The following is a 25,969-nucleotide window of genomic DNA, read 5'->3' as shown; positions in this document are numbered from 1 at the left end:
CAGTTGGATGGTGAATGACAATTGACATTTGGATAACAGTTAAGGATTGCACTGCATTGTGCGCGTGCGTGTGTATGTGTGTGTGTGAATTGTAAATAAAGGATGAAAGCCCTTTTTTTAGAAAGTGACAATTTTCATTTTCCAAGAGCTTATATAAAAATGTTGTTTTTGTTTAATGTACAAGTTATCTCACGCAAAAAAAAAAAAAAAAAACAGCATCTACAGGACTTTATCTATTCAGAAGCATATCTGAGGCTTGCATCATTACCTCGAGGTTGTGGTAAATACTAATAGCCAAATTCTGCAGGTAATGATGAAAGATGGAACTAGAATCACTTTTAACCCAAGTGTACATGACGTAAAAAGTAAATTTAGGATATTATGGCTCTGCCTTTTCATTCATCCCTATTACATGAATGAAAATAAACTCGCACTCAAATTACTTCTCTAAAATGAACCACTTGGCACAGTGGGAAAGACGACCGCCCAACTATTTGTAATGCAGAACAACACGCTAGCATCTTTTTTTTTCCCTTTTAAAAAGGACGAAACGTTACTGAAACGCAATCATTTCCCAGCCACATGCGACAATCTAATATAACAAATTCCCCTCACAGCATCAGCAAAAACCATCCAGGGGGGTGTTTTAAAAATCCAACGTCACCAGATTACTATCGTAATAACACGGGACCAATTCATACAATCTCTTGTGAATTTGAATTCAACATACATCGTAAGTTGCTATTCTTGTTAGTGATTAATTCATATTTCACGAGTTATGCGTACGAATTCATTTCAAAATACGAAATTTAATGAACCCCGCCAAATCCTGCGCAAAGTGGTTCAGCCCTTGAGGTCACCGGAAGTTGTTTAGCTGCCATGTTTGGTTGCTTTGTTGTAGGCTTCTACTAGGTTTCCTACAGAATTAGTAAGTGTGGAAATGGAGCCGAGCTGGAGTACGTTTCTTTTTCAAGTAAGTTGTCTCTTTTGGAGGGAAACCGGAATAGTCGGTAAAACAACCGTAGAATTGCAAACGGCTTCATATCTTAGTGGTAAATCCAGTTTTTAAACGATTAATGTCAAGAACAAGTAACCAAGCAAAACAATGGTATATGAATCCAGGCTTCCAGCTGTGAGGCTTGGGAATGACGCTAGAACAAAAAATCTAATCTCTCCAAGCATTGTTTGAAAAGCGGCATGTTTTCTTACCCCGACGATATTTGGGTATTTGCGTTTAATACTTCGACAGCGTTTGTGATTCCTTGTTTTTTTAAGTTTGTTTGCCTAGCCGGAGCCAAACATGCGGGATCACTTGGAGTGAAGCAGGAGACGCCACTGCACCGTTACAATCGAGACAGACCTGTTTTTTCCCCCTTTGACTGAAGGCTTTGATCAGGCGCCGTGGGATAATGAGATGTAACGCTGCGACATGTTTCAGTGTAGCGTGGATAACAGAACACGCATTGTAGATTTGGCAAATCTCTGGTTAAGTGTACACAGAGGTTTTTAGCTGCTGAGATTTACTAACGGCGGTTCTCAAGTCCGCGGTGAACTTTCCGCCTGCTCCAGCCGGTTCGACACTAACTAGCCAAGTAGCTAACGATGTTCGGGCTACCTTAATTACACTCGCTTGCTAATTTAGCTTAATGTGGGCGAGGCTGCCATAATGAGCTTGCAAAACTAACGTTACAAGACTTGACGACCAGCGCTGTGCAGATTCTCTGCTTATTAACTAAGCTATTTATTCTGGTGACCGTGGTGGAAAGGAATTCAAACTATGCACACAACATCAGCTAACACTAGCAGCGAAGAGGCGCATTTGAAATTAGCAACGGCGTTACGAAATGAATAAATGCGTGCTGGGAAGGAAAGCGAGTGCTGCGGTTTAGAGTGATATCTGTCACGGTTTAGTGAATTTCAATATGTGCTAAGAATGAAGGCTATTGTTCACTCGTATTTGTGAGCTTCTCAATCGCATGGCCTTACCTAGGCTACAAGAAATGAGCTCGGAACATGGAGCAAATGAGTTTTGTAAGGATAAAGATTTCATGTTTTACAGTTGAGTCCGTTTTTGTGTAACCCCAATGCAATATAAATATATATATTTTTAGTTTCCATTCCCAATACGCACCATTTTTCCAGGTTTACCACTATTCTGCGGTCTCTTGTGTATTTCCAGTGCTTAAAATTAATTTTTACCTTTGACTCAACACTTTAGTGGGTGTTGCAAAGTTCTCCTCGTGGGAGGAACTTCCCAGTAACTTCAGGATCATTCCCAAAAATTACTTTTCAGTAAACCCTTCAAATCTGCATATGTAATGTTCACAACTTTATTTTATTCCAGGCTTTAATGATCAGATGAAGGTCTAGAGTTTAACCTGCTGCAGTAGTTGGTGCTGCACCCTTTGTCTAATAGTAATATATTTTGTGTAATAAATAAATATGTCAATGACAACGGGGGAAAAAACAGGATATGTGAATAGAAGTGCACAATTTATAGTTTTCATGCTAAAGAGCCACTTCTCTTTTTAAAAGTCTTCTAAAGTGTGGAAAAAAACTGATCATTAATGCTCTGATTAAGCTTTCACTGCTTGGTGTAAGGACATCAATGGCTGCAAAGAATCTGAATAGCTCACTTTGGCAAATAGTTTAAAGAAATCCATCTTAAGTTGTGTTCATTTCACTGCTTTTTGGACACTTTGTTTTTTTCCTGAGTTTCTGATAATTTGCTCTGCTGTCGGAGTGGTCGTTCATTCACATCTTTGTGTACTATTTCTTCATAATTGAAAAGGCAGACAGACAATGTCATTTGTCATGCAGTATCTGGCGTCTAGCCAGAGGCCCTGCGTGTATTATGTACCTCACACTGTTACTGTGTCAGTTTCATGTAAATCAGTGTGCCTTTAAATTCAGGCTCCTGGAACACTTTGAAGCATTTTTTTTTAACTTCATTGTTTTTCAACACATTATAGTTTGTTTTTTGTAAACAAGAAGTTTACATGAAAATTGGTGATATTTTCTGAAAAGCTTTGTCAGGTGTTTTAAATGACCAGTGTTGTTGCGTAAACCAGCTTAAATATTACCTGCTGCATATCCTCCTGTCAGGTAAATGCACAATGTGGGGAAAACATGTTCAAAAGAGGGGAGGGGGGGGGCAGTGTTTGTGAGGCTACATTCAGGAAAATTGGTGAATCATGTTGTTTTCAGCACTCTGAACATGGATGTGTGAAGTGTTACACTAATAACCCTTTTAGGTAAGTGAGAAAAGTTATAACGCAATCCATGTGTGCACGAAAATCAGTTTTGGCTTTCTCCAGAAACTGCAATAGCCACTCAGAAACCCACAGTGAAAACGAATGCTTTATGGTAAGTGGAAATTGTGTAAAAGATTCTTTGTTTCTGTTTTGCCCTATTTTACCAAAACATTCAGATGGCAAATCTCAGTAACTAAATGAAGCTCATCAGATGAATAGACTGTACTGAAAATATTAAATTTTTCAGTACTCACATTGACTTGAAATAATACCCAACTTACATGACACTGAAAGAGTGTGCATAAGCATGGTGTTAGTGAGGGATGTTATCAAGTATCACTAACTCCAAGTCTTTGTTCTGCTTAAAACTGGACCTTCATAACAAACAACCCCTTTTGAAATTGCACAATCACTGTTTATATAAAACATGTTTTGGATGCTCTTGCTAGAGCTTTAGACTTGGTAGTAACTATTATGTATTCTATTTTTTTATTTTTTTCTCTCTCCTCCAACGTGCACAGTATTTTGCTTGTCGCTGCCCCCCCCCCCCCCCCCCCTTGTTATTATGTTACGTATATTACTTCTTTTTTTCTTTTTCTTTTTTAACAAAGGTAAATATGTTACATATATTACTTATTATTACCTTTGTTTAAAAAAGAAAGGAAAATATTGAGGCTTGTTGGTGCTGTCGAGAATCAGTTCCATGTGTTTTTCTGCTCATATGGAAGGTTCATGTTTTTACGGTACAATATAATTCTGGTCATTTTGACTGAAATGAAAAGCACAGGTCTATAAAATGGGTTACATCAGAAATGCAGGGTATATCTGCTTGGCTATTTTTGTAGATGTTTAAGCGTTTCATAGTTTTTTGGGTACATTTTTATGGTGTTTTTTTTAAATGTATCTATTTATTTTGACATGTGATTTGTCTCAATGTCACAGCGATTGCTCATTGTAATACAGCACACCTATTAGCTATAGGGGTGTTAAATGCCACCCATTCTGGATGTTTAGAAGACTAGCCTCTGTTGAATGTCCTTAAAGGTTTGTTCACTCTTAGTAGAACTCAAATATCTGTACGAAAAAATACGCCTTAACCAAATGAATCCCTGAAGTACAACTTTTTGGGATCATTAAAAAAAAAATTAGGGGATTGACAACATTTCAGAAGTTTGCCCACTAAGCAAACTAGACGGCAGCCAAAAAAATTCAGAACTTGAAAGAAGGACCTAGAAAAAAACTCCTCAAAAATTAGATGTACTCGAAAAACAAATTATGTAATTAGAAGTTTTGTTTCTTTCTCTGCCCCTCTTTTCATCCCTGTCATCAGTTTTTGCCTGTGATGGAAAAATTGAGATTTCGGCAAGCAGCTGTAGAGTGTGGCACAAAAGACTAAAGAAAGACAGCGCATAATCTAACTCAGACCGTGAGCGCAATTCAAGCCTACAGTGGCCCATGGAGCCATCAGGACACTCCCTCCATTTTGATGTTATTTATGAGGGAGCAGCCCCACTTGTCAGAGCGCATTTGTGTCAAAATGGTCAGAGCTGCATGAAGGCACAGCAGCTTACAGGCCCTGCACCTCTGCATAGAGGGCCAGGCTGTCTACACTGGCTACGTCTGCTGTTCACAAGCTTCACAAAGGGGGGTTCACTGCTAGTACCCCACCTCCCCCCTCCAACCCAAACATAAAGCTCTCCCCACCCCTGTTGTGCCAGCGGACGGGTTAGCATTGGCATGATGATGACTAATCCTGGAAGGTGGCAAGTGTAAGCAGGTGCTCAGACAAATGGATGGGTGGCATTCTCCTCGAGTTCCCAGGTCCCATTGCATATGTAGGAATGACGGCTAGTTTCGCTGAGTAGTGTGTGGATAAACAATGTCCCCGTCCCATGAATAGATGAGCCAAATCAATGAAGATGAGCATACAAAGATCCCCTGCTGAGGCCCGAGTGCATCACTGCTCAGATTTGTGTCTTTCACAATAGGCTAGATGACATAAGGAGGACATTGTGAGGTTCATTTTTCTTTTCTGTCCCGTCTTCTCTTTTGCAACTTTTTTCTTGGCTAGCCTTCTTCGATGGATGATTGAACCTCAAAGAGAAAGGTCAAGTATTTCAGCTTGCTTTTCTCGCTGGTGGTTGACAACATCGACAGAGTAGTCCTGAGTGTGTCCAGTCGCTGAAAAAACGGTGTTAACTGTGTTTCTTTTCTTTTTTTTTCATATTTGGATATATGAAAAAGAATGAATTGTTATGAGAAGTGTGATAGATTTATTTTTTTTTAACTGAACTAATTGAATTAAACTCCATTGATATTTATTGTGATGTCATTTTTTTTTGTTTATTTATTTATTTTTTAAAGAAAATAAGGCAGCCGGATTTCATACAGCTTCCACTATCTCCATTCTGCCCCAAGTACGCCCAAACAGTCATGGATGATTTTAGCTGGTCACAGCAATGGTACAAAACTCAAATTGTGTCTGATCCATTTAGTCAGGAAATTTGATTACTTAATGAGTGAAACCCCAGCTTAGCATCTTGTTGCTATTGGTAATTACAACCAGCCATTTCATCCCATTTGTGCTGCGGCAGTAGCTGGCATTGGTTTGTACTTGCAGATCCCCAGGGGGGGTGCAAAAAAATCTCAAAGCAGTTATTCCCGATGTAAAGTTTTATTTAGTCTGTTGCCCTTTATTTTCCTGTCGTTTAACTCCTTTACTTACACAATAGAGCAGAAGTATGGTTATCCCAAATCAGCTGGGTACCTGAGATGATGGCCTGCTCTTTAGGAGCCTTCTTGGTAGTTAAACTGCGCTCTGCTACGGCTCTTATTTGGTATGCCTGTTTTGCAGTCACATGATGAATGTGAGCACCGTCACGATGGTATCCTTTTTCATCCAGCACAGCTTTGTATTCTGTAACAGATTACTAACACATATTGTGTTTATTGAGTTGTCAGTTTCCAGTGAGGGAACACCTGGCTTCAACGCTTTTTGTTTCTTGGTCATTAAGTTTGTTTTTTGTTTTTGTTTTTTTTCTTTAGATTATGGCGACTTTATTTTTCTCTCGCAGTTGTTATCATTATTATTATTATTATTAAATCTTTAGTATTATCTTTAGTACCTTGTTACTTTTGTTTTATAAGTAGAAGTATAGTATTCGTCTTCATTTAACCAAAAACCCTCTGTGTTTGATTCATCAGCAGGCCAATGAAGCCCTCCACCACCAGCACCAGGTGGCCCAGAACAGCCTGCTACCACTTCTCAATGCAGGAGCTGAGCAAGTTGACCAGAAGCCTATCCTGCCTATCCAAATAGACCAGAAGCCACCTGCCAATGCTGCTGAGCTTCTCAAAGACAATGTCGCCAGCGGAGGTGGTCAGCGGCTTCCAGTGCCTGTGATAAAGAAAGAACACAAAGGCAAAACCCCTTTTGTCTGCGGCTACTGTAACAAGGCCTTTCGCGACAGTTACCACCTGCGACGTCATGAGTCCAGCCACACCGGTATCAAGATGGTTTCACGTCCAAAGAAGACAGCCCAAACAGCCCCCACCATGGTCCCCATGATCGGCACCATGCCACGAGAAAACAACGGCAACTCTTCCTACATCTCCACAGTAGCTGGCATCCTCTCCACAGCAACAACCTCTGTTTCCTCAGGCACAAGTATCATGACATCACCTGCAATGGGCAATGTGCCGCAGCAAAATGTCCCGAAGAAACCTGCCAAACCTGTCAAGAAGAACCATGGATGTGAGATGTGCGGCAAAGCCTTTCGCGACGTATACCACCTGAATCGTCACAAGCTGTCCCATTCAGATGAGAAGCCTTTTGAGTGTCCCATCTGCCAGCAACGCTTTAAAAGGAAGGACCGCATGACCTACCATGTTCGCTCTCACGATGGGGGTGTCCACAAGCCCTACGTATGTTCTGTGTGTGGAAAAGGCTTTTCCAGGTAAGGATCACGTTTTTGTCCTTTGATCTGTAAGGAAACTAGTACAACAGTCATCAATAGTTCAACTCCACTAGATTGACTGATAATGCTGCTGTCAGTTTTTCCCTTCAGTTACTCACCTGTCTGTATTTGTTAATTCTACACCTAAATTGTTCAGTATGTCTCTAGTTAAAAATGAATTTTCCACATTGAGCATCTCCAATGTGAATTTGTTTTTCCAATATCCTGCCAAACAGGTCTGTCATAGGGATTCAGACTGACACAGGAATTCCATAGGGAGATAAGATTACTGTTTTAAATTACAATCATTTAGTTCATGAGGTGCTGGATGAAGTTTTAGTCTCTGTTAGATAATGGCATAACATTCTTTATTATACAGTACCACCATGCAGATAATAGATGGTCTAAATGTCATTTTGAGATAAAAACCCCAAACAAAAAATAATTTGCACTGATAAGAAGAACAAGAAGTCCTAAAAACATGTTATGGCCACCGAGGTCTCGAAGATGTTTGAAACAACCTTACCTTGTTGTGGCAGCTGGTTTCCCACAAGCATCCATTTTGTCAGGCTTCAAGCTTACTTGCAGATAAAACCACAGTAGCTTGGACCCATTAGCTTACAATAATCAACTACTGGCAGCTGCAAGAGCATTTCTGCTGTGATGAAAGTGTGTGAGATAACAACAAGAAGTGTTTGTTGGTTCAAAACCAAAGTGAAGTCTTGCCTTTCATATGGAAAATGTCCATATGAAGATGTGAAGAATGCCAACTTAGTAGTTTGCTGCTTGGGTTTTTTTGGTTGATTGTTTTTTTTTACTACAGCTGGTCTCCTAAAGCAGGAGCTGTCAGTTTATTGACAACTTTAGACGAAGAACAGCCCTCAAATATGGAGCAAGAAATGAAGTGCTTTAGGTTTTATTTACTGGAGTTCTCCAGCTAAGCTAATCGGCCTGTCCACAAACCTGACAAAGTGTTCTCCAGGGTAACTGGGAATCCCTCCTTGTTGTTGCACTAGCCACTAGTTTGTTTGGGATGAGTTTACTTAGGTTGTCTGTGGAATTGTGAAACTGAGTGCACTAAGAAGCTAGTAGCACTCCTCGTGTGTACATGTGATCAGTCCTTCAAGGGGTTTGGTAGGCAGTGAGAATGTCAGCCACACTGATAATACAGAGTGGCACAAGAAAATAGTAAACTGATGAAAAAATGGCGCTGTTTTTACAACCCTTCTGTTCTATTCCTGTGCTTTAATCAACAACTAACAAGGCTACTATAAACAGGAAATGTGCATCTGAGAGCTAATTTATTCTTATGGGAGGGGAGACAAAAAGTAATTTCACCCTCTGGTGATTGCATTCGGGGGTCATAGGGAAAAGTCCTGACTTGTCTATGCAGAATTTCAATAAATAAATAATGATAAATACATTCTAACAACCAGTCTTTTATGAGTGTGTCCTTGGCAGTCCACAAATGGCTGCTGCAAAGGAAAAAAAAATCATGCTTAATAGATTGAAGTATTAAATTTTACCATCTTTCATGCATGCAGTTAGTTTTGAATGCAAATGCTAGATTCTACATATTTCATGCTTTACCCAAGGTACACTGAACTGCTACCCAACAGCTTGTACATTTGTAAGTGAATTATTCACGTCATGGTGTTTGGAATAGTCAGCCGCACTGTGATTTGATATAGAGCAAATAATTATGTCAATCTAGTGTCCGTGTTGCTCCAACGTGGCCTTTTTTTTTTTTTTTTTATGTTTATTGCTGGGGTTAGCAGTTTAAACTTGTACTTGTAATGACCCCCCACACCATTTCAACCACATGTTTAAAAAGTCGCACATGGAAGAGCACCAGTGAAGTACCAAAGGAGGGGGAGGCGTCACTTGTCACTTTGCAGTTCCCGCCAGCATGTCACAGACTCTTTCCCCTGGGAATTCACTGAACCATGCGGTAATGTTTAGGTCAACACTTTTAACATGAAGTAATGACTTTAAGAAGGTTTAATAGTGACATACATTTAAAATTTTGTTAAAAGCCAAGTGTTTGTTAAACCTGATGTGTACATAAATCAGTATTGACTTAGCAGAGAGTCGTGATAACATTAAAAACAAAAAAACAGCAAGCTGTGTGCCGCAATACACAGCTTCAACAAAAACATCAGCAGTGTACCCTGGCCAAGCGGTAACATTAGCACTGTGCTGTGTAGGGTAATCTCAGGCATGCCTCCAACTTGGTGACGTCGAGCAGCGATTCATCAGCATACTGGAAAGTGAGAATGAGGACTGAGTAACAGGGCACTGAGTCACTGCCACTCAGCCGGATCTGTAGACAGGCACTGTCTGGAGTCTGCTCTCCTCATCAGTGGGCAAGGGGAAAAGAAAAAAATCTTTATTCCGGTTCATGGCACCCATGAGAAGATCCTACTTGACTCCTCTGATTTTATTTTTAAAAAAAGAAGAAAAAAAGAAGGGACTCCAGCAGCATGAAACTTTCCGGTTTGGAAGCAGCTGCCAAAGCAGTAGCCCTTGCTCACTCCATTATGGCACTTCTAACATGATTCAGCTCACAGCTTCACTAGAACTGACATGCTGACAGAGGAGGATCAGTGCCACGAAGACGTTTGTGAATGTTGGCCTTTCGCTGTAAATCTCAAGCAGTTTTCCTGTGAACTTTGCAAATTATATGTATGTTTGTTTGTTTTTATAGCTAGTTTGACATAAAAACACATTATGAAGCTTTAGTTTAAGCTTGAACACTTGGAATACAGAAGGCAAGTTTCAGCAATTTCTTAATCAGTTTTCAGTGGGTTTTTTTTGTTTGTTTTTTTTTATTGTGTAATAGACAAGGTATATCAGTACAGTCATGGTGTAAGTAGATATTAAGTGTTCTCAAATCCCCGCTTAAAGTTCTATAACAAAAGGAGCAATATAGATCTTCTCTATATGCTCAGTTATAATAGTTTTCCCTTAAAGGCAGTTTTTAATACCTATAAATATACACATCATATTTTGGCACAGGTACATGTTCTTATCAGAAACACAAGTCAGCACAGCCATGGATTATTGTTGTTTGTTGAACAACAGTTGTGCCATACGTGGTCTTCTAACCCTCAGAGAGAGATGCAAATTCAGATTAGGACTTGTGTTAAGAAGTATCAAGAAAATTCCTGGAACTTCATATTCATTTCATTTTCATATATGTGTAATAACAAGGATGTTAGGAACTAAGCACAGCAATAATAATCAAACTGTCAGTTTATTCAAATATCATGTCAAAAATGTCCTTTCTTTTCATTGTGTGTGTGTGTGTTCAAAAGTAGGTCAAACACATTTACGCACGATTGATCATGGAGAATTAACTACCATTGACTGAATTTTTCGGGATTTTTTTGTGCCCATCCCCTCATTATCTAAGTAAACCGAGCACATCCGTACACTTCTGCACTTGTAATGCATGTTAGGCTTTTCACTTTATGCTTGTGCACGTCCATGATGCGCCTTTAGTAAATTATTAACACTTGTTGTATGTATTGTAACAACATATAGGTTTGGTTAAATCGCAAGCAAAATAAATGTCAAATGAATTTGGTGAAGTCTTTTAAAAGTGTTAGCAGACGTTATACCAGCCCTACAACTGGTAGCTTTTTGTTGGGTTACAGAAACCATATTATAAATAAATCTCCACACAATGAAGTACAAATTGTCTCATCTATATCTAATGGAACTCAAATGTATCGTCTTTAAATTTTAACCATGTTTTTGTTGTCATTTTTATCTAGGCCAGACCACTTGAGCTGCCATGTGAAGCATGTGCATTCCTCAGAAAGACCGTTTAAATGTCAAGTAACGGTGAGAAAAATGGCTACTTTGCAGCTTGTTTTGTTTTTTTAAATCATTTTTAATATCGTGATTTCACTGCACTGACCTTTTACCCCATCTGCTGTGCGACACCAGGCCTGTACCTCTGCTTTCGCCACCAAAGACAGACTCCGTTCCCACATGATTAGACATGAAGGCAAAGTCACCTGTAGTATCTGCGGAAAGATGCTCAGCGCAGCCTACATCACCAGTCATCTGAAGACTCACGGGCAGACCAACTTTAACTCCTGTAACAAAGGTTCGTCACACACTGGGAGCAAGTACAGCAGCACCATAGGGCCGTGCATTTAAAAACGATGGAAACCAATCCCTGCATATTGCCTTCGCATTACTGTAAGCAATAAGGGATAAAGGCAGTAATATCGTACAGGCTGTGAGTTTGCCAGAGCTTCGAGTGGAGAGCATTTTTAGAAAAATGTGGTTTTTGAAACTAGCTCAAACCATCTAAGGTGTTGTCCTAAAGTTTCATGCTCTTCTCTTTTTTTTTTTTCAAGAGTGCGGACTTTAAAAAAAAAAAGTATTAAATGCCAGTCTCTTTATGTATTAGCAAGACTCATTTTGTTGGTCACCATACCGCTGCAGTTGTCATAAAAGCTGTCAACCTGTACATGTTGAGCACCACTGACCAGTGCTGATCCTCGCTATTGCTGTAATATTTGTGCAAAGTACAAGATAATGGTGTTTATTTTGTTTTTGTTTTTGCTAAATGCTGCAAAGCTAAGTAAAATGCTTGTTCTTGGGTTTCTCCAGACGGTAACGAAGTCTGCAATTCTGCTTCAGCCACGCCTGTGACCATCTCTGCCCCCATCACTTCAGCGATGAATCGGGGCAATGCGAACAACAACAACCCCGTCACCATCGCCGCACAAATGAACATTAGCACCAACACGGTCAACATCACATCTCCAGTCAGCCTCCAGCACCCTGTCACCATCACTGGGCCCGTCAACATCGCCTCTGTGAACATCCCGGCAACCGCGCCTATGAATATCGCCCACCCTGTCGCGATCACAACCCCGATGCCTATGAATATAGCCGGGCCGCTCAACATCGCCATGAGGCCAGTGGATAGCATGCCTTTTCTCTCCCAAGTCTTGCCTTCATCCCCACCTTGGTAAAAAATGTAAAAAAAAAAAAATTAAAATAAAAGATAAAAAGGAGGGAGCAAGGTGAACTGGCCAAGAAGAAAGGGAAAATGAAGTGAAACAAGAGACTCCTGTCCTCACAGCTGAACCTCGGGCTCGGCTCTTTCTCACCTAGAACAGCGCTCACTTCTCCGAGCTCTGAAGTGAATATTTACACGAGCTGTGCGGCCAGTAGGAGCTCACCAAGTCCCAGCTGTGTCCCAACCGAGGTTAAGTGACTGGCATGGGACGCAGAATAAGAGTAGAATTTGAGTAGGATTTATCTTGAAATCAGGACAGCCGTAAGACTTAGTGTAGTCAGTTAGAACGATGAAACTGTGATTTGTATTATGACAAATGAGAGGATTCCTCATCCTCGAGGACTCCTTAGGAAAACACATCAGTGCTTTTTGTAAAAGGGAGATGGGAAATGAACTGAAGCAATAACTATAAATTGCTGTATTTGATGTTTTACAAGTTCTCTCCCAAAGTCTCTGGGTGTTACTTTGTATATTGGTTTTTGTTTTTTTTGTTTTTTAACTATAGCCTGCTAATCACTATTTAATGTTATAGGAAATGAGTCTAGTAAAAGGGACAGCAGCTTCCACTTGCATGGAAGAATATTTTTTCACATTGCTATAGCATTTCTTTTGTATTCTCAGATAATAGGTATGCTCTTGAGGTACACTGACTAACTTGTACAGTTGACATAGTAATGTATTTTCCACGTCAGCATTTTAATTTTTGCTTTTAGCAAGTGGATATCAAGACACTGTCCTCTTGACTATGAAATATTTCTATTTGTTTTTGTATGTATGGACACACAAAGTTCTGTTTTTATTTTCCTATTTGTAGTGTTAATTTTTTTTTGGTTTTCTTCATGAATTCAGAATGGAACGAATCTTGCACTGAAAGAATATCCTGCATACAGGTGAACAGCAGTATTATTGAAGATCAAAGTGGCGTCTCAGTGTTTTTTGCAGCAACCGCAAGCACTTGAGCACCATCTAGTGGCTGATTGTGGAAAGCCTTGCAGTGAAGCTTTTTCAGGCTGTTACCCGTCACCATGGTGGTGACTAAACGTACTGCTCAAAAAACAAATAAAAACAAAAAACCGAGGGAACACTTGAACAATTTTTAACTTCTAAAATTTCGAATCCAACCCTCAAAGTGTTGGTGATTTTGATTACACAATGGATGTCAGTAATGATTTTCAAACTGAATGTTTCATTAATCAAGGTCTGATTTTAAGTGTCACCTTATTTTTAAAGCAGCATACTTTTGGCTGACTCTTCTGCACACTTTTACTTTTTTTCTTTCTTTCTTTTTTTTTCTGTTTCATCCCCAACCATATGCTAAGGATGCTTCGCTCAGGAAACGTATAGAAAAGCCCCATTACTCATGAACGCGGTTCTTTTTATACTGATATCTACCACGTGTCATGATTCCTCTCCATGTAACTTTTTGGATTCCCTAAAAGATTTGGCATCGTGGGGTTTGACTTCAGTGAGGAAGAAGTTGTCCAAGACTTTTTGTTTTGTTTTTAATAGCCGTCCATTTAAAATGATAAATGACTGTACAATGGAATACATGCTGTTTACCTTTTTTAAATTTCCTTTAAAGTCTCAGTCTGCATAGGTACAGTATGTGGCTGGGAACTGTTTAATCAAACGCAAGTTTGTGTCCACTGAAACAACAGGCGAGACTGACAATGCATGACCCCGAACACTGTAGCTGTTGACCTTCTTTTTTTTTTTTTTTTGTTTGTTTGTTTGTTTGTTTGTTTGTTTTTAGTGAATGCCATGGTATTTCAGCAGTGTTTCAGCTCATCTGAGTTGACAGAGTTTATACTGAAAAATGCAATATGCATGTTTGTCTTTTTTTTTCTTTTCTTTTTTTTTTTTTTCCCAAGTTTTGTTTTAAACAAAATATTAGTCTAGCGTTTTTGTTTTTTTTATTTTTGTTATATTTACGTAGATACACTATAATAGCCTGTTTGCCAAATTTGAAACAATAATGATGTGATAAACTGAATATTTCTGGTGGAATTGAACATCTCTTTATTTTTAAGGAAAATGGTTAATTGGAAATTCCAGGACACTTGTGAAAGCAGTTGAATGTATATCTTTGTACAAAACTATTTTAGTTCCAAGGATAAGGTAGTTACAATAGATGTGAAAGATAACCTTTTTTATAAATTTTTTGTATTAGAACATTAACATTGATAATTTTGTATATATGAGACACTAGGCTTTCTGACTAGCAGAAAGGTCAAACATTCCTACATTTTTTTTTTAAATGTACGTTTGTCAGATTATTACATAAACATGCGCAATGTTATGTGCCTTTTATTTGGGTTGTCTAAATAAAAGAAAACTATCAAATGTGTTTATGTATTAAGTATAGTTCAAAGTTAATACAGCACTGTAACTACAAACATATCAGGATCTTAATGAAACTTATAACCCTCCGTGCTGCTGATTATCCTTTCCTTTTCACTCGCCAAACCCAGGACTAATTATTGCTAGACCTGTTGAATCAAGAAATCACTTAAATAGAAACCCGTTGGACAAAGAACATTAGGTGAAAGAATCTAACAAAAACGACAACAAAAAAACAGAACATGCCATGAACTAAAACAGAAACAAAAACATTGACATGTATTAGCCTGGAAAAGGCCACAAACTCGTTCCTAAACCTTTGGGACAAACCTTTGGGGAGATTCATTGTCCCTGGAACAGTGGTGAACGTTCCCAGTAGTCGGCAGCCTACCAAAATTACTCCCAAGAGCACATCGCAGACTCATCCAGGAAATCAGAAAAGAACCCAGAGCAGCGTCTGAACTGCAGGCCTCACTTGTCTCAGTTAAGGTCAGAACATCTTGATGGTCAGAGTCTGTTGAGAAAATATTCTGAGGCAACTAGACAAAAATGTAACTTTTTGGATTGCCTCCCGTTACACGTGGGGTCAAACTAACACAGCATTTAATTAAAAATTAAAAGAACATCATACCAACAAACGCACGGTCTCTGAATTAAAAGAACTCAGCAAATAAGAGGGGGGCAGAATTCCTCCATGACAAACATCTAATTGCAGTTTTTGCTGCCAAAGGTGGCACAACAACTTTCGGTTTAGGGGACAGTTACTTTGTTATCTAGTGCCAGGTAGGTTTGGGTAGTTTTTTCCCTTAATAAATAAAATCATTTAAAAACTGCAGATGAACAGTACCTGAAGGTCCCATTGTTAAGAAATAGGAAAAATAGAGATTAAGGATTCATCTGTCCCTTAAGTTGATCCATCTACTGTTCACTGAAGCCTCATCAGAAATGGCTTCAGTGGAAGAGTGGCTCATTCACTCATTAGCGCTTCATCAGCATTTAAAGAAGGGAAATGGGGCAGAGGTAGGCCATTACAACAGAAGAGCTGTATTAAATATAGACATTCGAGCTTGAGATTGTACAAACTCTGTTTTCCACATATATTTGCTCATGTTTTAGTAAACCTATTCCCCATTTTCCTAGCAGCATATAAGAAAATGTGGGCCTGAGCTTTATAACCTCAGCTAGTTTCCCTAGATTTGATTAGCATACACACAGTAGCTGTGAACACAATGACAAAGTTGTTTATCCGTTCTAAATGTTTCTCACAGTTGCATTCAAATACATGTTTGAAAGAGTTTAAATCTAATATTTCACAAAATAAGAAAGGTTTCTGAATTCAGCAAGAATGTAGATTTGTATAAACCTTTTGTGTAACATATATTAACATTTGCAAGCCACTGGAACTCTATATACTTTAAGTGAAATACAATTTTGAATATTTTTAAAATAATAGTTTATCTAAAAAGAAAAAAAAAGTTGAAGGATGACTCCATACAAGGTCAGACTGGATAATAACTCAACTGTGTCACAGCCAACAAAATTCAAACCAGACCAGCTGTGGTACTGTACTTATGCTTACTGTTGGTAACTTATTATGTGTTCTCACTTTAAGAACGGTTTTGACTGTTAGAACAGCTCTTTCTGAAACAGACTGGCCTTCACATGTTGGACGCACACACACACACACACACACACACACACAAAATCATGTTTCATTCTTAGATAATGTATTCTTTGCATTGCTATCTGAAATGACTGAATTGGGTAAACTGTTCCACCAGCATGATTACCAAGCAGGAAACAAACCGAGAGGCTGGTTGGAGCAGGTGCTGCTAATCAACCATGAAAGCCATCAGCCCAACACATGCTCTGTTCAAGTGTTTAATGTCCACTGCTAGTGTGTGTGAAACACAGACTTTTAATGTTATTGATAATGACTGCTTATGAGTATGCATATCCTTTCATGAGATCTAATTTCCTTGACTTTATCCAATGGAAGTTCTTTAACACTCTTTTTAACAGATGTCCAGCAGATGGTGGTGTTGGCCACTGTGTGGAGTGGAGAAATCAGCTGCAGTTCACTGCTGTCTTACTTCTTTATTCACGTTGTGATTCATGCAGTCACATCAAACAGTGTGTACATAGGTCTGTATTTGAAAGTATTGTTTTAAAATTACATTTATTTACCAAACTGACAGCCAGAGTGATAGTAGCTGATTTTTGTTTTGCTTTATTTTATTTTGCACATTTTTCTTACATTTAGTTTTGTTTTAATTAGTTCGCAGGGTGAGTTTTCTTATTTTAGTTTCCTTTTTTTTTAAGTGTTCAGTTTACTTTTATTATTTTCAGTATTAGTTTAAATTTCATTTATAAGGGACTAAAAGTGAAGGCATTTCCTATACATTTGTTCTTTGTTATTTTAGTTAGTTACCTAAGTGCATCATACCATTTGAGTGTGTTTTTCTGGCACTGTAAAACATGCTTTTCTATGACTCACAATTAATCGAAATGCTGTTGATGGACATATTTAAGAACTGTAAAATTAGTTCTTAAAAATGGTCCTGAATTGGAATAATCCTCACTGATTCTTTCAAAATAAAATGGAGCAACTGAAATTCACCTCTTAGCTAATGTAAAATGTTGGTATGTATAGTTAGTTAAAAAAAAAAAATCAGCAAAAGCAAAAGCAAAGCATTTTTCAGAGCACCAAAGCAGATTTATGACTGTCACCTTTTTTTTAACTGACCCAAAATTTCGAATGCGGTATTTATAACTAAAGTAGTGAAAGTAGGAAGCACACAGAAGACTGTATTTCTGGATAAATAAGAGCTAAAAACTAAAAGGTTTCCACTGGGAAGTTGTGTAAAAAATACCAGTAAAAACAGCAATCAGTGATGATCAAATTATTTAAAACCTGCTTGCTGTAACTAACAAAAGACTGCAAAGTTACAAAATTCTTAAGAATGAGTTTCCCACCAGTGGAACATCTCACAACTAATTATGCTAAATATTAACAGGACTGGGCGAAATAACAGAGGAACTCCCAGAGCTTTTCTAAAGTAAAGCTGTGGAGTGGGTCATCAAGTTGTGAAGGCTTTGTGGGCACATAGGCCAACAATTTAAAATTCTATGGACGCTTAATGATTTTATCATCTACAGAAGTGTCATTAAAGAAGAAAAACTCATACTGAATTGATCCTTCAAGTTACACTAAAACTGAAATCTTTTTTTTTAAATCACAGAAGTTGCATTCATGGATAAAGAGAGAGACCATCTGGCTCAATAGCCAGCATCTGTGATGGTATCTGCGCACATGGTATGAGTAATTTGTAAATCTGTGAAGGTCCCATTAATCCTGTGAACAATATATACAGGTTTGGGAGCCACATATGCTGCCATTCAGGGAAGAACTTACTTATTTCAACAAGACAATACACACCACACTCTGCGGGACACAACAACAAAAAGACCTCATGGTGAAGGAGTTCAGGTGAACTCTCCTGCCTGTAATCCAGAAACTGTTATCTAATGAAAACATTTATGATTGGATAATTACTACTGGGCTAAATAAATAGCCTGACTTGTGATGTTTTGTCTCACTGATGTAAAAATCGCGATTGTGCAGAATTATAGAAAATACTTAAGGGTTTACAAAGCTATGTGTACCTGGGATAAGTATCCAAACAGTGCAATGAGACAAGTGTCTTGTTAGCTATGCTGCAGGCCTCGTGGGCAGGCTTTCCAGGTCAGAGGTCGCGGGTCTTAAATGCTGTTTTTGGGGCTCACCCTCTGAAGACCTGAAGGGATGCCTGCTGGGAATCCTGGCTAGCAAAGCAGATGGAATTAGATTGTCTACGGTCTAATTTAATCTAAAGCCGGGAGCTCCGTGCCGCGTGTTGTGCCTTGGCTGTCCAATAGTACAACAGTTTAAAGGGCTTAAGAGACCATGAGGCTGGGAAAGGATCATGTCGTCCTCAGCTCTCTGAGTTGTGTCAAGCGAGCTGACCGTTGTGCTTATGCTCCACTCAGATACTTGTGGGATTTCTTACATGATGTACAATCATATTTCTGAGGTCAATGGCCAGTTATTTTCAAGTATCATTTAAAATGGAAACAAAATCTTGGGGGAAAAAACTGCAGCAAAAACAGAAAATGGGGAGGAAGAACAAATGGTGAGACTGATTTTTTCTTTTTTTTTGTTGTCCTTATCAATACGGTACATGTTTCACGAGAAAGAGCGCACATGAGGTAAAAAAATAAAAACTGCTCAAAATTCACCTTTTTGTCATATGTGAGTTTAATAGTTATGTCCCCTACAAAGACACAGGATCCAAAAATAGCTGTCGTTATATTTCGAAACACAGAATAACCATCTTTTCCATTTTGCTCGGTGTGTTTGATTACTAGAGCATGTCCTCGAGTAGAGAAACTTTTAGCATACTAGTATTGTTTTCTATGTAAAGCCCTTATTACAATGATCCCTCTGTTACCGCTTTGTAACTTGATTTTGAAGGCAGAGAGGAGCTGAAATTGGCGTGGTGTCCTGCTGGCATTTCATCATCAAATCTGTGCTGTTAATACAGCAAGGCTGAATTCACAAAGTGGTGGACCAACAACAACAATAACTCGAGAGTGAGACTTTGTGTCTGTTTCATTCCATTACAGCAAGGCTCCTACATGTACTTCTAATATATTTGTGAGAAAGTTACAGTGTCGCCTTGAAAAGATAAAGCAATTCAACAAGCTGCTTAGTTTAATCGACTTACATTTTAATATTTCATATAGCAATCTAAGCTTGTCGGATTTCCTAGTAAGTCTCTTTTGTGTTTCAGTCGAGATTTAGGTCTGTCCAACTTGACGTGTTGTTTGTGAGTAAATATTGATTAAACTTCAAACATAAAGAGACTACTTATCAGCGTCACCTTTCTCAACCCATGATTCTAAATTTAAAGAACTTGCTTATACTGTATGTGCATTAATAAACATAACATTTTAATACAGCCGGGTTACAGATTATTTTAAGCCGAACTAAAGTTGTTCATTTTGACTTTAATAGCTTCTAGTGATTTGAGGCTGACTCAGTGGTGTACCAAAACAGCTAGAGTGAGGTTTCTAATCCCTCTACTTGGTTTTTCACTTCTGCACTGTCTGATTTCTATGTGCTACCATGTGCGGCTGATATTTGGACTGGTGTAAATTTTTTTTTTTTTTTTTTTTTTTTGGCCAGTGTAAGACACAGTTACATTTTCCCTGCAAATCAGAAGAGGAGAAGAGACAGACAGATGGAGGAGAAGGAACACAGGGCTACATGAGAAGTGACTCACGTTCCATTGTATAATCAGGGTATATTAAAGGAAGGAACATCACACCCTCATTGCAGCAATAAGCCATGTGTACTGCTACTTAACGGTTGTGGAAACCTGCAAATTCATCCCACCCCCACAGATATAATATGCACTGTCCTGATATGAGGACAGACGACCTACCTCGGCTTCGACTTTGCAGTAACAAATTGTTATTCCTTCATTTCTGCCTCCATGCATCCTATGGCTTTCGATGCTCTGTGAGGATGACAATAAAATCACTTTTTAGTCTCTTTTGTGCCAAATATGCATATAAAAGTGTACTAAATATGCACATATCCTTTATTCTCTGGGTGTAAAGCTCACTTTTACTCAAAGTACACCTTGTATATTTCACTATGCAGTTATGATGTCGCCTACAGTCTGTGAGCTTGATCTGATGAGCTGAGGATTCAGCACTGATTCACAGTCTTTAAATAAATGTAAATACAAAGAATGTGGGGATATACTAGTCGGCACTCTTGTAATCATATTGCTAAATTTCCTATCCAAATAGTTCTTCTGGTGCATCAGCTTTGCTCCGCACAGTATAATGACAGTGTATGGAGCTGCAAGTGAGGTGAAAGGTGGTGATTATTCTTGGTGTCCAAAGCTACTCTAGAATTGCCCTGCCTCTCTGTACAGATCTGCAATCAGAATAGAAAAAGTGGGAGTATGCTGAGGCCTGGACGTCCTCGTAGCACCACAGCAGTATATTTTGCATTATTTTGCAGTTGCTTTATTATCTACTTTGCTGCCAAAAAGCGATTTCCACTATTTGCTAAAATGACCTGCTGGCCTATAATCTGTCAAACATATCTATCATGAATGGTGTCAAGTCATTTTGAAACACAAAGATCATTCCTGTTACAAGGTAGGACCTATACAAAGTCATTTACATAATCTTTATTTATCTAGGTATATTGGTGATTTTAGGCCTATTTGGGGGGGGGTACTTAGCATCCCTAAATTGCACTAAAAAAATCACAGTAGTAAAGTAATATTCATTCAGTAAAGTAATATTTTTTGGTATTACTGAATGGATACCAATGGATATCTGTTGGAGTGGGTACAGGTTACAGTTAACACAGATTTAAATGTCCACAGTTGTTGATGTGGTGATGTTACAGTGCAGTCACACTGAGGTTTTTAAGTAGAAGTAAGAGATAAGTAGTTGCGTAAGTAAGATGGACTGTCTTTATGTGGTTAAGAGACTGAAACAGCACATTTCTCCTCTCACTCACTTTTCTACAAATAGTTCTTTAACTTACTTTGAAAAATTCTGGAGAACATTGTTGAGCCTAACGGCCTTTACACAGACACGTGTACTGTATGCATTACATTATGATTGGAGGCTGAGCCCCCCCTAAATGTTTCATCCTAGAATCGCCCCTGGATTTAGGCTTCTCTACCTGTGACCCTGCATACTAATCTTCTCCCAGCTGAAAAATGGTCACAATAGGAGAAGCACGGACATTTAAAACAACAAAAACCCTGATAAGTGCCAGTAAGCACGTGACAGTGGATCAGCCTGCAGTATATCAAAACTGTTTAATGCAATTAAGCCGTCGTTAATTGTATTATTAATACGCTTTTCCTAGCTTGCAATACAACAAAAAATAAATTAAAATAAATAGGAGGACACCCGGATGAAGACAAGTTACTTTAATACTTCTCAAAACCTTCATTTTCTTCATTCGCTTTCTTGCGTGAGCAACTAACGAACGACAGAGGAGTGCACGTTGGTGTAACCCATATGACTTCATTTCCCAGATTGCACCGCGCTCCATGATGTTCCCAACAGCTGACAGACGGTGGAAGCCTCTGTCAGAGCTGTGTCGGTGGAAGCTTTGAGTATCCTCTCAGTCGAGCCTCACTGGACTTTGGACCCGGGTCACCGTCGAGCACCTTATTTTCATCTCTGTCAACATTTTTGTTTGCACACAGGGCTTCCATTTCTTTTCTTTTCTTTTTTTTTTTTTTTTCCAGATTCGGAGCTGGGGACAATTGCTGTCAGCTAACTTCCACAATAGGTCGCTGCGTCGCCGGACTGCTGCATATGTTTGATTTATTTTTATTTTACATTTTTTTTAGCTTAACACTTTGACTCCAGCCCTTCCAGCCGTGCCCAATGCCGAGGAATGGATAGTGTGTCTGCTAAAGGCGGAAAGATGGTCGAGAGTGATGAGCAGCCGGAGAGGGATAGCGGCGGTGGCGCAGCGATGGCCGCGCTACATCAGTGCGAACTGATCCAGAATATGATTGATATCTCCATCTCCAGCTTACAGGGGCTACGCACCAAATGCGCCGCCACCAACGACCTCACACAGCAGGAAATACGAACTTTAGAGGTAATGAGCTTCCCCCTCTCCTCCTCCTCCCGAGCACGGGCTCCGTGCATAAGCCCCGTCCGGAGATAGAAAGCAGTATAGCCAAATTGCGGAGTCATGAAGCCCCAGCGCTATGTCCGCCTCCCAGGCTGAATATTGGCTGAGGCGCCCTATCAGTGTCAGTGAGCCGAGCACATTTTGTCGCTTTACGGGCTACTGCTGGCTCGCTGTGTAGAGGTGACTCAAAAATAAACATTAAAAAAAAAACAATAAAAGGAGCTCATAATGAAGTTTTGCTTTGTCCCGTTGGGTTTTACTATCCCTCTAGAATATTCTTTATTTGCCCGGAGCTCCTTGGATAGTTCCCAGCACCGTGCCGTGCAGCTGTATTGAGCCTGGCCTCATGGCACACATTCAATAGACACTCACGGCTTTTATTTATATAGATATATGTATATGTTCGTGTATGGCGCTCTGCACTTGGTTTTGCCTCCATACAGTGGGGCCTGTGAGACAAATACAAATGTACGACGCGATCCATGTGGTTACCCCCCCCTCCCCAACCTCATCCAGCAGGCAAAGGCTGGTGTGCTGCTGCTGCTGCTCTCCTGCATCTGGATGCCGATTCACCTACGTCGTGCGGGGATGACTTGACATTGCTTTGCGCGTTGCTCTTTTGGAGCAACATACCCTACTATAGCAGGCGGCACGGTGGAGAAGTCATGCCTGGTGGCGTGCAGGCGTCAGCACAGGACGCACGCTATATTGCTCTCACTTCGCATGTTTCAGGAAAATTCAAATGAGGGACGGGGGAGTGCGTTTTTTCGGTTTACCACATAATGATAACTGATACATGCGAAACAGGGTTATACATATAGCTCTCTTCTGCAGTCGTTTCAACAAAAGGGCCAGTTGGTTTTTTTTTTTTTTTAAATCTCAGGCCTGGATGTTGCTGAGGAGGGTGATGGGAAGAGGAGGGGGGGGGGGGGGGGGGGTGCTGTGGCATATAAATGGCTGATACAGACAGTATATTTTGATGAGGCTTGAAGATGTGGAAAACAGTTGAATATTACAAGTTCAAAGCCTTCAAATGTCACAGTGACATCCTGGAGACATAATAGATGATGGGGGTTTTCTGGTTCATGGTTTATTTAAAGCCTTGTACCTTAGCTAAAAGGAATACTCACTCCTGATTGGCTAGAGGCTATCAATTATCCATGTCTCTTTTATCTCTTTATAACCAAACACCCCGTGAACAACTGGGCTGTTGCCCTACATTAAAAAAAAAAGTATTGCTTTCTATTCAGCCTCACAGTGATATAATGAGCTACTTTTTAGAAATACTTAGCGCGGTCCAGAATTGCTGCTAATGAAGGAAGAAGCCCCTTAAACGACAGGTTACACTGTGTCCGTAACCTCTTAGAATCACAAATACAAATATCACCAGCAAGGCCTGGGGGGGGTAATAATTTACCCAAAGGCAAAGGAGAGATGACTGAGCTGTTTTATGGACTCAGCTGCAGCTTTTTATCCAGTTTGAGAATACTGTATGAATCTCTATAAAATAATTTGGTTGCTCCCTCGCTGGCTGACAGGCATCAGGTGCGAGTTGGCAGCTATTCTGTGCAGGAACAAATTTTTACAGGCTCGAGTAAAGAAGCCTGGTCTTAAAAGAACATTCAAATTCTTCAACTGAATGAAACCAAAGCAAACAAAGCAAATCAGTTTGGATATTTGTAGCCTTTCTGTTCGGTCCCAGCCGAAACCCAAAACCATATATGTGTGTGTGTGTGTGTGTGTGTGTGTGTGTGTGTGTGTGTGTGTGTGTGTGTGTATATATATATATGTGTGTGTGTGTGTGTGTGTGTGTGTATGTGTGTGTGTGTGTGTGTGTATATGATCAAATATGGGCCTGAGCTGAGCTAGATAAACGGGTTCAAAACAAAGAGTACAAAGCGAATCCTGCTCCACATTTTCACCCCCTCTTCATCTGTGGTCATGCATACCTTGTCTCTGGAACAGGATGTGATCTGGCAGAGTACTTCCTGAGAAATGCTGTCAGGTGGACACATTTTGCACCAGCATTGTTCTATATGACAATGGACAGGCCGTGCCGCTCTCACATGTTTCTTGAAGGCTCCTGGGTCTCTTTCCTGTGCCTATGAGACCGTTATTAGGGGCTGTCTCTGAAAGTCAGAAGTGGAAGCAGTGGATGTGGTTACTTCAAGTCAAAGTTTGCTGCTTTATAGACCTCGCAAGCTTTCAGGATCCTTTCCTGCTGTAGGATCAGAATCAGAAATCAAACGAGTCCTGAAGGGGAGATAAAAAGTGCATCAGTCTGCGTTTCATTATCTGATTTTATGCCTCAGCTGTACGTGTGTGTGTGTGTCATTGTATTTTTTCTTATTTCCACTGATTATAGCTGTACTTTTGATTGTTTAAACTGCTTCAGCGACTAGTTGGCAGTGAGCTCACGGTGCAGCTGTTCATACACGCTGCGTTGTTACTGCAAGTGGCAGCATAAAGATAAAAAAATCTGACAACAATCGACTTGTCTGAGAACACGTGACTCGTAATATCTTAGATCACAGCTCTAGTGGAAACGTGCAGTCACCTCTTGGGTTCCTTTGTGTAATTCTTTGCCATGCAATGACTGTGTTTGTGTTTGCTATGCCAAGCCAGCCTAAATGGATCCTCTAGCACAAGATTTTAAGGCTGTTCAAATGTTGCAGTTGCTTTATTTGTCCTTATTTTCTAATTTTGTAGACCGTTTTTAGAGAGTTAGCAGACTTTGGAGTGATTTTTGTCATGCTTTTCTTAAACTGGATGCTTCCTACACAGTAAAACAAATGGGGTAGTAACAAGAATTGGGAAAAAAAAAGACTGATGTGATGAAATCTTAAAGATAAGCAGAGATCTTTGGCAGGAGGGGAGAATACAGTTGCGGTCTGCTGATATAGATAGTTTTCTGTCTCCGAAAAACTCAAGACAAACTGAAGAAGACATTTGGAAGTCCTATTTGCTGTTCTCTGGGTGTGTTCTTCAGAAAGCATCCATTTGTAACATGAAGGATTGGTTTAGTAGGGTTATCAGACGGGCATGATAATGTTTCAATCATGATAATGTATCGTGCCAGAAACGCCGCTAGGGTTAGATGTCTTTCAGGCTGAGGAGGGCATTAGGGATCCTCTGCCGATCAGCGGTCTTACTTCCCACAGCTTTACTGGCACGCTCTTTTGAAACCACCTCTTGCCTTCATTGTGTAGTTTCACTTCTCACTTGGGCCCTCTGTTAGATTCTTCTTACTACGTTCCCCGTCTCTTAGAAGTAAGTGGATTAGTGCATTGGTCGTAGATTTCAAATGACTCTTAAGAAGTATTGTGTGAGAGGTGTTGCTTTTCCAGGCGTGCGCGAGATGTGTCTGATGAGGTGGGGCGTGCAGTGGTTGCAGCGGCATGCCATGGTTCTAAAGTTCCAGCAAGCACTCCACCATGCAACCGTCATATCAGAGGAGGTCTGTTCTGCAGCGAGGCATGGATATCGTTCCTGCTGGAGCTGCGAGTACTTTTAATTTGTGTGTTGAATTTGAGCAGTCTGTGTGAGGTCAGAGTAGTTGTCACGCTTGTGGTGCGAAAGGGTTATCTTTCCCATATTGCACTGGAGTGCAATCAAGAGCAGCTTGAACTCACTTTATTCTCTCATT

At 39.8% G+C, this 25,969-nt stretch overlaps 2 protein-coding genes across 11 annotated transcripts in view; both read left to right on the top strand.

Moving 5' to 3' along the window:
* The first annotated feature begins 838 nt into the window (after positions 1 to 838).
* Positions 839 to 14,597, top strand: vezf1a (vascular endothelial zinc finger 1a). Its single transcript, XM_085288484.1, has 5 exons — positions 839 to 973; positions 6,459 to 7,210; positions 10,990 to 11,059; positions 11,165 to 11,327; positions 11,840 to 14,597. The coding sequence occupies exons 1-5, from the start codon at positions 941 to 943 to the stop codon at positions 12,205 to 12,207; spliced, it is 1,386 nt and encodes a 461-aa protein (XP_085144610.1). The 5' UTR covers positions 839 to 940; the 3' UTR covers positions 12,208 to 14,597.
* A 3,994-nt stretch (positions 14,598 to 18,591) lies between these two features.
* ksr1a (kinase suppressor of ras 1a) overlaps positions 18,592 to 25,969 on the top strand; it is a 33,979-nt gene continuing 26,601 nt past the window's right edge. For 5 of the 10 annotated variants that reach the window (XM_085288464.1, XM_085288470.1, XM_085288469.1 and 2 more), the window contains exon 1: positions 21,565 to 22,287. In XM_085288464.1, coding sequence (XP_085144590.1) covers positions 22,078 to 22,287 — 210 coding nt within the window. In that variant the 5' untranslated portion in view covers positions 21,565 to 22,077. Of the gene's footprint in view, positions 18,767 to 21,563; positions 22,288 to 25,969 lie in introns of those variants that run through there. The other 5 variants (XM_085288468.1, XM_085288461.1, XM_085288462.1 and 2 more) reach the window with 4 other exon arrangements.

The sequence above is a fragment of the Mchenga conophoros genome, linkage group LG10 (genome assembly GCF_057382185.1).
Source record: "Mchenga conophoros isolate Kocher_MC1m ecotype Shallow Benthic linkage group LG10, M_conophoros_male_GT1.1, whole genome shotgun sequence".
Lineage (NCBI taxonomy): Eukaryota > Metazoa > Chordata > Actinopteri > Cichliformes > Cichlidae > Mchenga > Mchenga conophoros.
This window is presented reverse-complemented; position numbering and strand designations above follow the sequence as displayed.